The sequence below is a fragment of the Acomys russatus genome, chromosome 4, assembly GCF_903995435.1.
Source record: "Acomys russatus chromosome 4, mAcoRus1.1, whole genome shotgun sequence".
NCBI lineage: Eukaryota > Metazoa > Chordata > Mammalia > Rodentia > Muridae > Acomys > Acomys russatus.
This window is the reverse complement of record NC_067140.1, coordinates 66,809,405-66,824,401: the sequence shown is the minus strand read 5'-3', so window position 1 is coordinate 66,824,401 and position 14,997 is coordinate 66,809,405. Positions and strand designations below refer to the sequence as shown.

Here is a 14,997-nt window from a genome sequence, read left to right as displayed (position 1 = left end):
TTAGAAATGTGATATAAAAAATAAGATATAAGACAGTAATACTACCTTAGCTTTCCAGTTACCTGTTGTGCAAGACTGCTGAATGGCCAAATCTATTGACATCATGGTGGAGATCTGGTCTGGGAAGCACTGACCATTGGTCACAAGCTAAGGGGAAAAAGAACACATGTCAGAGTAGATTGTCATTTTCAGTCAACGGGAACTGACGGCCTTATAAAGAAGAATGCAGGCCAGGTGCGGTGGAGTAACCTTTGATCCCATCACTCAGGAGGCAAAGGCAGGAGGATCTCTGTGCATTCAAGGCCAGCCTGGTCTACATAGTGAACTCTAGACAGCTAGGACTACACAGAGAAACTCTGTCTCAAAAAAACAAAATTCAAAAAAAGAAACAAAGAAGAATGCAGCAAGCATGCTTTTTACCGTTTAAGCTATACCATTATGTATAAAAGTCAGCAGCAACGAGGCAGCAATATCTCAGGGCATGAAGTAAAAGCCCTGCAAAGAAATGCTAATCAATGAATGCATTCGACAGTCACAATCTCCTACTGATTGTCACTACTCTGCTGTCTACCAGTTTTGCGCACCAGAATGTCTGCTTTAGTCTTTTTCTTTTTCCTTGTGCTGCTCGGGATCAGACCCAGGGCCTTGTGCATAGCAGGCAAGCACTCTACCGCTGAGATGCATCCCCAGCCCACCACAATATTTTATAACTTAAAAAAATGTTTAACGTGCCAGGCATGGTGGTGCACACCTATAATCCTAGCACTAGGGGAGGCAAAGGCAAGAGGATCTCTGTGAGTTCAAGGCCAGCCTGCTCTACAAAACAAGCCCAGGATGGCAAGGCTACACAGAGAAACCGTGTCTCAAAAAACAAAAACAAAAACAAAAACAAAACAAAATGTTTAATGCTAAGAATTGGAGCATGCACCTCTAATCCTAGCACCTGAGGAGGTGGAGACAAGAGGATCAGGAGTTCAAGGAGAGCCTCAACGGAAACCACACAGCAAGCATGAGGCCTTACAGATAAGCTTACTAAGCAGTTACACACAGTTATAAATTTAAAAATGAGAAAATAAGGTGTGAGGCAACAGATATTATATTAGGTTTATTAAGTGAGCATGGGGAGAGAAGAAAAGGAGGGAGAGGTACCCCAGAGAGAGAGAGACAGAGACAGAGACAGGAGTGAAAAGAAGACAGAGAGGAAGAGGAAGAGGGAGGAAGGAGGTAGAACTGTCCTTTTATATATAGGCCTGGGCAGGGCCACACCCCCATGGCAGGTAAGCAATAACATCACAGGTCTGCAGACTGAAGCAGACTTCTAACACACTGAGCACACGTCTCACCACTGCCCTTCCTCAGCTTCCTGCAGCCTAAGGGCTGTCTGTCGATCATCTGAAGGGCTCTCCAGCCTTACTTTTTGCTACTCCTCTGGCCGTCAGCTGTATCTCACAGGCCAGCAATCTTCCTTATCTCCTGCTTCTCTGACATACTCTTTACAGGCTCTTCTTGTCAGACTTTGCTCCCCAACTGTCTCTAACTCTGGCTCATCTTTTAAACCCCCACAATAGTTCATCTCTCTGACAATCTCCTCTCAGCTCTGTCCTAAAGGCATCTCCAATTGGACATGCCCCACACTTCTTCCCAGATCCTAGTCCCTGTGGTTATAATAATCCTCACTTTTTATTAAAGACATAGTCTTACCAGATAGCTCAGATTGGCCTTGATTCAAACTTCATTAGGACCGCTGCAGCAGCGGCCTCCTAAATGTCAACACGCCCCTTCCAAGTCACTTATTACAATGCCGCCCAAGAGAGTTTCCTAAACTGGGCACACTAGCTCATCAAGACAGAAGTAGGAAGGTTACCATAAGTCTGAAGCCAGCCTGGACCATAGTGTGAGGCCCAGAGTTAAAAAACAAAACAAAACAAGAGACACCCACAAACAAAAAAACAAGTCCACGACACACAGATAACCGTTATCACTTTCATTGGCAGACTTTTGTTCAAAAGACTGGCCCTCCTCGGCACCCCTCTGCATCAAGTTTGTCTAATACAAACATATATTAAAAGCAAACCCCTGGAGCTGCCAAGATGGCTCAGCAGTAAGAAACACTCACTGCTCCTCCAAAGGATTTGGTGCAGTTCCCAGCACCCACATCGTGGCTCAAAAAGTCTGTAATTCCAGCTCCACAGGATCTAATGCCGACTTCTGGCCTCCATGGGCACTGAACACACACGGTGTACTAAACATAGATGCAGGCAAAACGCTCACACAAGTAAAATAAAAGTAAGCAAAATCTTTTAAAAAATAAACACCCAGCTTAGACTAGTCAAAATCGTAGAGACAACCAAAGAAAAAGACTCCAAGTGGCTGGGGTGAGGATGCAGAGAGGAGCTCTTGTTTAAGGGCAAGGGTTTCAGTTCCACAAGAGGACAGCAGGCAGATGGTGACAGATAGCAGGCAGATGGTGACAGGACATGAATAACGCTAGGAATATAGTTCAGTTAAACTACTTCACACATTAAGATGGTGAGTGGTATTATGTGCATTCTGCCACAGTAAGAATAATTTTTAAAATAAGTATCTAGCTAAGTGTGGTGGTCCACATCTGTGATCCCAGCACTGAGGCAGAGGTAGGAGGCTCGCTTTGAGTTCAAGGTTGGCTAGATCTAAAATACAAGTTCCAGGCCAGCCAGAGCTACAGGGTGAGTTTATCACCCAAAACAAAAACAAAAACAAACAAAAAGAACATCTGATGGTATTTATACAAAAGAACATTCGGTGTTTGTTTTGCAAAAATAAACAAACACTGCCCTCTTCTGGCCACACATAGATTGACATCAAAAACCTCATACTTCATCAAACTATACATAATGCTCCTGATAATAACTACACACCACTACTACATAAGGCATTTGTAAGAAAGGAGACACCAGTTAACTCAGCCTAAAAATAAGAAATAATTCAAGCAATTAATAAGAGTGATTTAAAAAAGAACTTAATGTAGTTTAATGTAAAGTAATGCTTTTCAATAAATAAATAAACCTTGGTCGGAAATAAACAAACTCTACTCATAAATAAATAAATACATAAGCCCTGATCCGAAACAAACAAACAAACCAACCCTGCTCAAAAATAAAATAAATAAACCCTACTCAAATAAATGCAAATTCTACCACTTGGAGTTCTTTCGAATGTTGCAATTATTTTAACATAGTAATATTTTCAATCCTCAATGTTACTCATAGATAAAGAAAATATTCCTGAAGCTAAAACATCTTTGGGAAACTTACCAATGTCATAAGCCATGAAGTCCGAGGAGAAGCACTTGGCACCATGACTCATGGATGTGTCATTGTGTGTGTTCCCTCCGAACACCAGCATGGTTCCACTCACTATCACAGCTGTATGCAAGTAACGGAAAAATCGGCTGTCCTTAAGAATGGTCCTTTTGCGTTTATTTAAAAATAATAAATACAAGGTTAGTTTTAGAAGAACGCCTACCTGCCAATTTACGTGTAATCATTTTATAGCTTCAGTGTCAAATGTGCAATACTTGATTTCCCTACATCTAAGCCACTTCCTTAAAAAAGTCATAAAAATCTCTAAGAATTTAAAAAATATATTAAAAGCCCTAAAATGTTCATACCCTACGGCTCTATACTTCCAGTTAAGAATTCCATATACAATTTATGTAAAATATAGATCAAATTTATGTTCAATGTTTTATTAGTAAGGTAAAAGCTAAAGACCAGAACTTCCAACTGCATAGGCTCAGTGGTATAGAACCACTTAAGACAGAAACAGAGAGAGGGAGGGAGTAGAGGGAGGGAAGGAGGGAGGGAGGGAGTAAATGGAGGGAAGGAGGGAGGGAGGGAGGAACAGTAAGGAAGAGAAGGAAGGAGGAGCAGGAGGGAGGGAGGGAGGAAAGGAGGGAGGGAGGGAGGACAGGAGGCAGGGAGGGAGATAGGGAAGGAAGAAGAGTAAGAAAGAGAGGGAGGAAACAGAGAGGAAGGGAAGGGGGAGGGAGGGAGGGACAGAGAAAGACCAGGGCTTTGTAATTACATCATAACCCAAATTAATTTCCATTTGCTAAAAGTAGCATGCTCTTTTACAGGCTGAGCTACAGTTCAGAGGAAAACTCTATCACTTACGCATGAGAGCATCATGTTTAATGATTTAAAAGAATAAAATCAGCAAATGACCCCAACAATGATATTTTGCTCATCAAGACAGAACTTAAGCACTATATTGACCAATGGTATATAGCCTATTCATGTGCAAGGTCCTGGGGTTGATTCTCAACACCAAAAAGGAAAAAGAAAGGATATACTTTTTAAGTATGTATAAAATCAGCACAACTTTATTCTGGAGAATTCTGAGGAGATGAAATCTACACTAGAGCTCAGTGGATGAGAACTATTATCAGTCCAAAACACTAAGCACTTTCTAACTATCTTAACAACAGAAAAACCAACAGACAGAACAAAACATATATTGCCTTAACTCTACTACTGTATTTATCTGCTAACTTTTATACACAGTGTTGAACAGAAAACAAACCGCAGCACAGTACTTTCAATCAATCGCCTCTCCAGAATCTATACCATCAAGGGAAAGCTCTAGGAAAAGCACCCACCACATCTGGGTGTCCACATCGTATCTATAGAGGTCATCTGCAAGCCGGTATTTATTGGCACTGAAAGCCTTGTAGCCACCATGAACATATAGGGCCTTCGTCCTCTGATCATAAACACTGCTGTGGCCATAGCCCCCTTGCACAAGAGCACCCTGAGTTTGTAATATACTCCATGTGTTCTTTTCTGAAAAAGAAAAGACAGTTAAAGTAAATGTTGCAGGTTCCTCTTATTAAACATTAAAGTCTAAACAGCTTAGAGCAAATGAAGGACGTTCAGTTTACATGTCCATTTTGTATATACATAAAGGCCATCTAGCCAAGCCTGGCAGTACAGCCTATAGTCCCAGGTACTAGGGAAATGAGGCAGGAGGATGACAGGTTCAAGGTTTGCCTGAACAACTTAGTGAAACCTTGTTTCAAAATAAAAAGTTCTGGGGACACACCTTAATGGTGGTGTCAGTCTATCATGCACAAGAACCTTGGGTTCAATCCTCAGTACAATAAAAAAATTAAAAGGTGGCAGCCATCTAAAACTTACAACAAAGCTATGTGGCCGTCACTAATCTACGAAATAGTGTGATGTTCTAACACACTATCTAGAAAAAAATGTCTCAGATTCTGGGAACAGGGAAATGTGAGAAAGGGAGAAAGGCTGACCCAAATAAAGTGTGCTTGAAGAAACTACATAGAAACCTATGATCTTGCAATCCAAGTGAAAAATATAGTTAGAGTGGATAGTAAAATACAAATTATATAAAAGAAGTGGTGGTGTGCTGTGTGTGGGGCTGCGGGTGGTATTGGGGCCAAAAGGTTAAGTGCAGACAAAAGGGGTGTGGGAGAAAGGAAGAACAAGAGCTGTGTTAGTGAAAACTGAGGATGCATGGAGAAGCCTCATGAAAGCCTGCAAGACTGTATGCTAACTGAAAATCTCAGTGCCAGTCACAGGTTACTTCCCCACAGGTTACCAGTCAGGAGGAATCTGAAAGAATACAGGCTCCTGTCATGCTTTTGGCTGCCCACTATAACTAGATGGTAAACTCATAATGCTGAAGACATTGCATATTTTGGTTGAAGGATATGGAGAGATCAATTTTCAACTGACCAAGGACTCCGTCCCTGTGGCTGGCTGTCACAATGCTAGAAAAGGTGTTTATGCAGCCTGCTGAGGAAAGAAGTTATCAACGGTCCTAATTAATGCTGTACCCCGAATGCTGCAAAACTGTGCAGTAGTGACAAGACTGTCAGTGGGGGTAACCAACACTCTCCCAGTTAGATCTGAGGGCTACTCTACAGAAAAGAGGGAACTCATGCCTAGTACAGTGCACACTCAAAACTCATAGCTAGGGAAGTCACAGCTTCAAGAAGAGACCCTATTGATGTCGTTTTACTAAAGTAATGTTGTCAGTTTGCCTTCTAAATATTTGTGTTTATGTAGAGAGATTTGTGCTACTCTGGGCTGTGGTCAGAAAAGCTTTTTATTGTAATGAGAAGTGGTTAATTCAAAGGTCAAAGTGCTTAGAATGAGTTATGGTAAGTGCTCACCACAGAAGGACATTTATCAACCCCTGCCTCAAGACTCAGGGGACATCTCAGAAAGCATGGTAAGAGTCTGCACTTGGTGTGCCTGCTGCATTCATGAGCTCACAGAGGCCTTGGCTACCTGCACAGAACTACACAACATCAAGAGACCTAACAACTCCAGCATATATGAGGGAGGAGCTGCCAAGGCCCCACTACAAATGAGAACTACCAGCACTTGCACTGCTTGAGGGAAAACAGGCATTTCTCTTAGGGGGTGGTGTGGATTGGCGATGTCCCAGTGGATAACCTGAATACTATGCAGATGGGCAGCACTAACTGGATTTGAACCCTCATCTCAAAAGGAAGACATCAGATTGGGAAGAAGCTGTGTTAGGGAAGAGCCTAGGGGGAGCTGGACGGAGAAAGTGGGTGGTGGATATGATCAAAATACTTTCAAAGAACAAGTTTTTAAAAAGTCAGATTGTAAAAACAAATTTTAAAGATTAAAGATTCACTTAAACAGATATTTAATTCCCTATGGCCTTCAGTGATTCCTTATGACTTTTAGATGTACTTTAATGATCTTCAAATGTACTTTACAGAACTACTTTATCAAAATTTCAATTCTAACTGACATTCTTGTTATACAATAAAAACAATAAGATACATAAAGGATTATACACTAAGACAAAATAACACTGCATTGGACTAACATCTAAAGGACTATCCAAAATTATTTTAGAGTGCTTATTGTTTTGCATTATGCTTATTGTTGATAAATAAAGCATTTAGTGCTATCTTTGGCTCCTCGCAAACTGACAGTAACAAGCATTTGTTGCACAGATACCAACAATCTGAATCTCATCAGTTATCTACTGACATTACCAGACAAAATACTGGATCAAGGTTAGGTTGAATTTTATTAAACTGTCCTAAAAATAAGAGTAGGGGGTTTTATTCTGATATTCAAGATACAACCACTGGAAAAACATACATACCCAAGTCATATTCCTGTACAATGCTTATATATCCATAGAGTGGACAATGACCAAAGATCACCAACATGACCACACGGCCAGTTGCCAGTGTAACAATGTGTGCTGAGTGTCCAACTACTGCATACTGCTCCTTTGCTTTGGGGGTTAACAATACCCATGATTCATTATGAATATGAAATACTCTCAACTCATTGGTCACATTCCCTGTTGAATCAATTTTTCCTCCATACATGTAGATTTTATCCTACAAGAAAGATGTAAACAGGAGTTTTAAACCCATTCAAAAAATCAAATCTAGAGCAGGAGAGATGGCTTAGCAGTTAAGAGCATTTGCTCCTCTTGGAGAGGACCAGAGTTTAGTTCCTAGAACACAGGTGCCAGCTAACAGCCGCCTGCAACTCCAGTTCCCAGGGTGCTGATGCCCTCCTCTTCTGGCCTCTCATGCAACAGCATGCACAGACACACACACATGCAGGCAAAACATCCACAAACATAAAATAAATACATCTTTTAAAAAGTTATATCTGAGAATAAAAAATGATTGGCTCACAACCTCATTATTATTCTTAGCTTAAGAGGTAGGAGTAAAATGTAATTTTCACTAAATTACTAGGAATAGGACAGAGAAAGATCAAAATAAAATAGTCACATTCTTTATCTCTCTAAAACTCCTTCTTCACACGACATGTATTACAGAATAAAATGACTTGGAAAATAAAGTTGCCGCATCCTTACAACATATGCACAAAAGCAAGGCAATGAAAATGAGTATCAGTCACACTGCAGTGTGGCTCGCCTGCTCACGGGCACGGGGCTCACTGACAGTCACACTGCAGTGTGGCTCGCCTGCTCATGGGCACGGGGCTCACTGACAGTCACACTGCAGTGTGGCTCGCCTGCTCACGGGCACGGGGCTCACTGACAGTCACACTGCAGTGTGGCTCGCCTGCTCACGGGCACGGGGCTCACTGACACTTTTTACTCTTCATTCTTAACCAGTGGCCACTGTAATCATAGTATCCCAGTACATTACCATGGATTAAAATAGTTCCACTGGGCTGGGCATGGTGGCGCACGCCTTTAATCCCAGCACTTGGGAGGCGGAGGCAGGTGAATCGCTGTGAGTTCGAGGCCAGCCTGGTCTACAAAGTGATTCCAGGACAGCCAAGACTACACAGAGAAAGCCTGTCTCAAAAAAACATCCAACCAAACAAGCAAACCAAACAAACAAAACAAAAAACCCAATAAATAAAAAAACACAAGTAGTTCCATTTTGTGTTTCTAATTACAACGTGGTGAATTATACACATGCTCCAATCACATCAGTCCAGTTTACACCAATTAAAACCAAAGTAGAAGAGCTACTCAATGACAGACGCAACAGGAGCACGAACTTCTTGCTTGGTAAAGAGTTCAGATAGCTTACCTTATGTAACGCCAAAGAATGACCGTATCTTACAACCACACTGTTCACAGAACGGTTTAGTGGAAGCCATTCCCTAGAAACCAGGTCATACCTACAAAGCAAACAGACCATTTTTTACCCAAATGACAAGGCAGAACATTTTGTTTTCTTCTATGTATGATATAATACAGTTCAGAGATTTTCAACAAATCAACCAGGGATACGAGGAAGTGCATGCTATTCTGGCAACCATACCTGATACCTGGGCCCACTGAGCATGTGAGAACTCAAAGGGGGAGGTTGCCTACACGACCCTAGGATAAGACAAACATCTACTGGAAGATTCTATAGCTTCCTGCAAACCTCCTCTATAGAATAACCTAAGCCATCTGAAGTTTGTATTATAAAGGGACTTAAACTTAATAGCTCACAATTTTTATTCATTTAATAATGACAAACTGAAGATAGGTACTGAAAGGGGAATAATGAAAAGAAAATAACTGAACAGATGATAAGGTACACACAGAAAAGAGGTTCCAATCTTTAATAAAAACACAACAACATAAAGCATGGCTCACAAGGAAATGTGGCACTAATACACACATGAAGAATACCTGTGAACTAAATGAAGAACTGACTTGCTCCCCACGTGGCTCTAAGTGCTTCCCTGAGCACCTTCTGTGAACTACACCCAGAGTTCACAGTCAATTTAAGCCCAAACAGTAGGCATGTGCAATAATGGGCACACACAGAATTTAAAATAAGCAACAGTGCTTGAAAGGGATTTAGAACTATGAAAAACAACAGGGAGAACTTGTCTGAACCAGGTGGTCAGGAAAGGTCTCCTGGTGAGACATTAAACTGAGGTGTAAAGAGAAAAAACCAACAACAACAACAACCAGCCCTCGGGTTAGGGACAGCAACAGGAGGTCTAGATCCAGGGACACTGCTGCAAAAGCCTTTGGAGCCACACAGTACTTCATGTTACCGCAGCACAGAGGACAAACAGTGCTTGAATGGTCATATAGGACCATCATATCTAATGGGCCAGTATTGATGCGGGGGAGGGGGAGGCTTTTTCTGGGTGTGTCTGGTTTTTGTACTTGTTTCTGTTTTTTGCTATAGACCACAGGCTGGATTCTAACTCACTACCCTTTGTACTGAGCTTTCCAGAGTGCTGGGAGTATAGGTGTGCACAACCAAGCCTGGCCACCAGTGGTTTTTAAGAATATAATAAATGATGGAATTTGCAATTTTTAAATATAATCCCTTTCACCTTTACAAATGGATTAAAGGCAACAGAAACATAAATTTGAAAAAACTCTATTTCCAGAGATTAGAAACCAATGGCAGGCCAGACCTAAAAATAAATAAATATGACATGCATTTGTTGACAGAGTTGATGAAAAGTAACATTAAGTTATGATGCAAGGTGTGAAGTTAGGAAAGTATCAATGATTCCTAGGTTTCTTATTCAAAAGAGAAAGAAGCAGGCCAGAGAGATGGATCACAGGTAAGAGCTCTTGTTGCTCTTTCAGAGGACCCGGGTTCAGTTCTCAGCACCCACATAACAGACTCACAGCTGTCTGGAAGTCCAGTTTCAGAGACCCACCCGCCTCTCCTGGCATTGCTTATATGTGGTGCATATATACATATACATGTGGCAAGACACTCATAAACAGAAACAAATAGATACATCTAAAAGGAGGAAAAGAAAACGGAAACGAGGAGGTGAGGACATGGCTCAGTTAGCAAAGTATGTGTCACACAAATTTAAATTGTGCTTGTAACCCCAGCACTGCAGAGGCAAAGACAGGAAGATCCCCTAGATCGGTGACTGAACCAGTGAGCACCAGATTTAGTGAGAAGCCCAGTCTCAAAAAATAAAGTGGAGATCAATTAAGAAAGGCACTCAACAGTGACTTCCCACTTCCACAGGAGAACACACACACACACACACACACAAAGGGAAGGAAAATGATGACAAGGCAAGAGCAAACTCACCTGTGACACATGCTGTTAACAACAGAAGAGACAGTCACTTTCCCAAGTTTAATTTTACCTTTTCAAGGAAGCAGCACTAGTAGTGGTAGAGTACCAGTAGCTGGGTTTTTATTTGTCTGCGTGTCTGCTTTTGAGACAGGAACTCTGTATGTACCTATCCTGGCTGCAGAATCAATCTTCCTGCCTCTGCAACCTGAGTCCTAGGACTGATGGCAAGCACATGCCACCACACCCCGAGATTTAGGGCAGATCTTAAAGATAGTGCCAATGAGACCTGATGACATACCACAACAGTCAGGTACTTGACTAGTACCCAGAACACTCCCCTCCTCCCTGCTTCCTGGGGTTCACGCCCATGTATAATACCCTCCCTTGTGTATAAGCAGAATCAATGACTTGCTTTTAACCAGTGGAAAGGAAAGATAATAGGCTGTTATTTCTGTGATCCACACAGATAGCTAGACTCAAGCAACGCTCTATTTGTGGCTTCATGACAGAAACATATACATGGGTGAGAACCAATGACAAGCGGGCATAGATAGACTCAAGGAGCTAACAACAACCTGTGTGAACTGAGGGCAACATCTAGTATTTCTTAATTTTCAAAAAGCTGGTAAAGGAATGGATGGTACAAAGGGAAATCTTTCTGTGACAGTGAACCCAAGGATAGCAAACCAAAGAAGAAAATAGGTGCTGTTGACAACTATGAGGCTTTGCCTCAGGTCTTGATCCTCAACCAATACTTGGTGCCACAGAGAGCAATGGAGAACTGATGTTTCTCATGAAATGAAAGGATTCGAGGCTAATTTAGAGCTGGCAAAATGAAGTGTCCTCAAATTGTAATTCTTATTTGTTTTTCTTTTGGGGGGGGGATTCTTTTTCTTTTCTTTTCTTTCTTTCTTTTTTTTTTTTTTTTTTTTTTTTTTTTTTTTTTTTTTTTTTTTTTTTTTTTTTTTTTTTTTTTTTTTTTTTTTTTTTTTTTTTTTTTTTTTTTTTTTTTTTTTCTTTTTTTTTTTTCTTCTTTTTTTTTTTTTTTTTTTTTTTTTTTTGTAATTTCTACAGGTGTTTTGCCTGTGTACCATGTGCATACAGTGCCCATGGAAGCCAGAAGATGGTGTCAGATGCCCTGGGACTGGAGTCATAGATGCCTGTGAGCCAGCAAATACGGGCAATGAGGACTGAACCCAAGTCTTCTGGAAGAACAGCCCATGCCTTCACCGCTGGGTCGTGCCTCATCCCTGTAACTGCTTTTTGTGAAGAGAGACTGACTACATGTTCATGTCCACAAGACGAAGCTCAATAACTGTTTGCAATTTTAATATGTATTTATACATATATATACACACATATTTACATGCATACAAACATACATGCATACATTCATACATACATACAATCTAGATCTTGGTTTCAAAATTATTGGTATGAAAAATAACTATATTCTAAATAGGGTCAAATCTGATATGTTGGTTTTCAAAGTACTGATAGCTGTTGAATTTTTCCTGTTTGCTTTCTTTTGTATCAGAAGGCACTGGTTACTTCAAGCATATACTTCAACAACAGAATATATGATATCATGGTATATGTCCTCTTCACTAGTGAACAGCTTTGTCTAAATGTTAGGGGAATGCTTCAGTCATTGTTTAACCAGAATTTATTCTTTAAAGATTTATTTTTATTATTTTAAACTATGTATATGCGTGTCTGTGGTGCACATGTGTGTTGGTACTTGTATAGGCCGTAGGCATTGGTTCTTCTTGGAGCTGAAAGTACAGGCAGTTGTGGTGTGTGTACTGGAAACCAAACTTGGGTCCTCTGGAAGATCAGCAAGCACTCTTAACTGCTAAGCCATCTCTCTACCCCCCTAGAACTTATATTTAACTGGGATACAGAAGGACCATTATGGATGCTTTGTTTGTATATGTGTCCATATATATGAACAAAACACTTACGTAACTAATGCTCTTTTTAATTTTAAATAAACCAAGGGGCCAGTGGGATGGTTCAGTGGTTAAAAGCATTTTTCCATTTCCCAGTGTCCCCAGCTTCCATTCCTAGCACTCACATCAGGAGGCTCACAACCGCCTGCAACTCCAGCTCAGGGGACTACAGTCCTTCCTCAGGCCTCCTTGAGTACCAGCACACACGGTTTACATTCACACAAATGCACACACATACACATAAGTACAATGAAAATAAGTCTTAAAATACAGAGATCAAAAATAAAAACAAAAGCCATGGGTAACAACACATGTTCCTCAGATGCACCGTGATGAACAGCCTAAGAGATTCAGCAGAAACTCTCCCGAAGCCACACCTTTCCAGTCAAACAGCTGGGTCTACAGGACAGTTTAGGTTTAATGATTTAAAAGCAGCCACCTCAAGTAAATGATGATTTAGATACATCATCATGTAAATGCAGTAGTTTATTTACAAAACTTTGTCAATATCAACTCCCCATTTAGACAAGGAAGCCGGACACACTCTAGTTTGCTTTAATGAGCTAAGCAGTAAGCCATTCCACTACAGAGTTGCAATTGGTGTACTAAAAGGTTGTGATTCAGGGACTATCTAAGATAGCTAATGAAAATGAACGGTAAGAGTAGAGATGATGATGACAATTTTAGACTGATGAACAAAATTTGGTAAAGCAAATTATTGACCTGCGTGCTTTTCTTTACCCTGGTTCACAACTTGCTGTTAGGCTTGATCACTTCAGAATTTAGGTTATAACAGAAAACTGAAAACTAACTTTTCAGTATCATGTTACCCAACTGTGTATAGTTTATTTTACGGTAAATAATGGTGAACAGTGGTCAATAGACAGTTTTATACTCTTTGGGGGGGGGGGCGGGTCAGATGTCTTAGTTACTGTTCTATTGCTGTGAAGAGACAACCATGACCAAGCCAATTTATAAAAGAAAGCATTTAACTGGGGACTTGCTTACAGTTCCAGAGGGTGGACTTGCTTACAGTTCCATAGCAGGGAGCATGGCAGCAGGCAGGCATGGCACTGGAGCAGTAGCTGAGAGCTCACATCTGATCCACAAACAACAAGCAGAGAGAATGAGACTAGGCCTGGCGAGGGCTTTTTGAAGCCTAAAAGGCCAATCCTCAGTGACACATCTCCTCCAACAAGGTCACACCTCCCAATCCTTCCTAAACAGGTCACCAACTGAGAAACAAACATTCAAAAATACAATCCTATGGGGTCCACTCTCATTCAAACACCACAACAGGCATGATTACACACTCCTCCAATCCCTTACTAGGCCCAGCCTGGCTATCTCAACAGTAGTTTGGGGTTTTTTGTTTGTTTGCTTGTTTGTTTGTCTGAGACAGACCTCGTGTATGCCTGTCTAGCCTCAAACTCCCTATATAGCTGAGAATTATCCTCAAATTCTGACCCTCCTGCCTCTCTTTCCAGAGTGTGGGTTATAAGTGTGCACCACCACACCCAGTTTTATGCAGTGCTAAGGGTGACATCAGAGCCTCGCTAAGCTGAACTACAGCCTTAGCCATGAACTCGCACTGTACACAGGAGTATAGTGTCTGAGATGCAATGTCTATGATTAACTATTTCAGCACTAAAAATAAATTTAAAACTTTTGGAGGGGAAGTCTAACTCTGAGCAGGGTGTAGAAGGAATCTCTTATGGCTGTATGGAAGCATCACCTGTTAATAAAAAGCTAATGGTCTATAGCTGAGGCACAAAATAGGAGGTGGGATACCCAGCAGGTAGAAAGAATTCTGGGATAGAGCAAGGCGCAAGAGAGTTGCTCTGGGACGATGTGAGGACAGATGCATGTTGTAGGATATCTGATCCCAATGTGATCTCTGAGATCGTAAACTGTAAAAACCTGTGTTTGATCCCAGTGTGATCTCTGAGATTGCCAACTGTAAAAACCTGTCTTTTGGTTGGCGTGGTTGAGCCTTAGTACACACCTTTAATCCTAGAGCTATCTGCACACAGGATTTAATAAAGTTAACCCTAGGTCAAGAGGCGGAGCAAGAAACCAGCTGACAGGGATCAAAAAGTGGGAGGGACTTTGAGTTGAGGAGTATTTAAGACAGCATGTAGCCAGGCATGGTGGGGCACACCTTTAACCACAGCACTCAGGAGGCAGAGACAGGTGGTTCTCTGTGAGTTCGAGGCCAGCCTGGTCTACAAAAGCGAGTCCAGGACAGCCTAGGCTACACAGAAAAGCCCTGTCTCAAAAAACCAAAAAACAAAACAAAACAAAAAACAACAACACCAAAAAGACAGCATACAGAAGTAGAAGAGGCCTCTTGGGCTTTTAGCTCTTTAGCTCCTCAGCTCTTTGGCCTTTGACTCTTTGAGCTAGCAAGCCTTTGGCATCTCTTCTTGGGCTGTCAGCTGAGCTAATGAGCCTTTTGGGCCTTTTCCATCAGGATGTGAGCTGAGCAGG

General features: G+C 41.3%; 1 protein-coding gene across 2 annotated transcripts in view; it reads right to left on the bottom strand.

The window, feature by feature from the left end:
- The window catches only part of Atrn (attractin), a 112,648-nt gene that overhangs the window by 57,921 nt on the left and 39,730 nt on the right, over positions 1–14,997 (bottom strand). For both annotated transcript variants that reach the window (XM_051144644.1, XM_051144643.1), the window contains exons 7-11: positions 8,585–8,675; positions 7,159–7,402; positions 4,640–4,823; positions 3,294–3,448; positions 63–147 (exon numbers count right to left, since the gene is read on the bottom strand). In XM_051144644.1, coding sequence (XP_051000601.1) covers positions 63–147; positions 3,294–3,448; positions 4,640–4,823; positions 7,159–7,402; positions 8,585–8,675 — 759 coding nt within the window. The remainder of the gene's footprint in view (positions 1–62; positions 148–3,293; positions 3,449–4,639; positions 4,824–7,158; positions 7,403–8,584; positions 8,676–14,997) is intronic.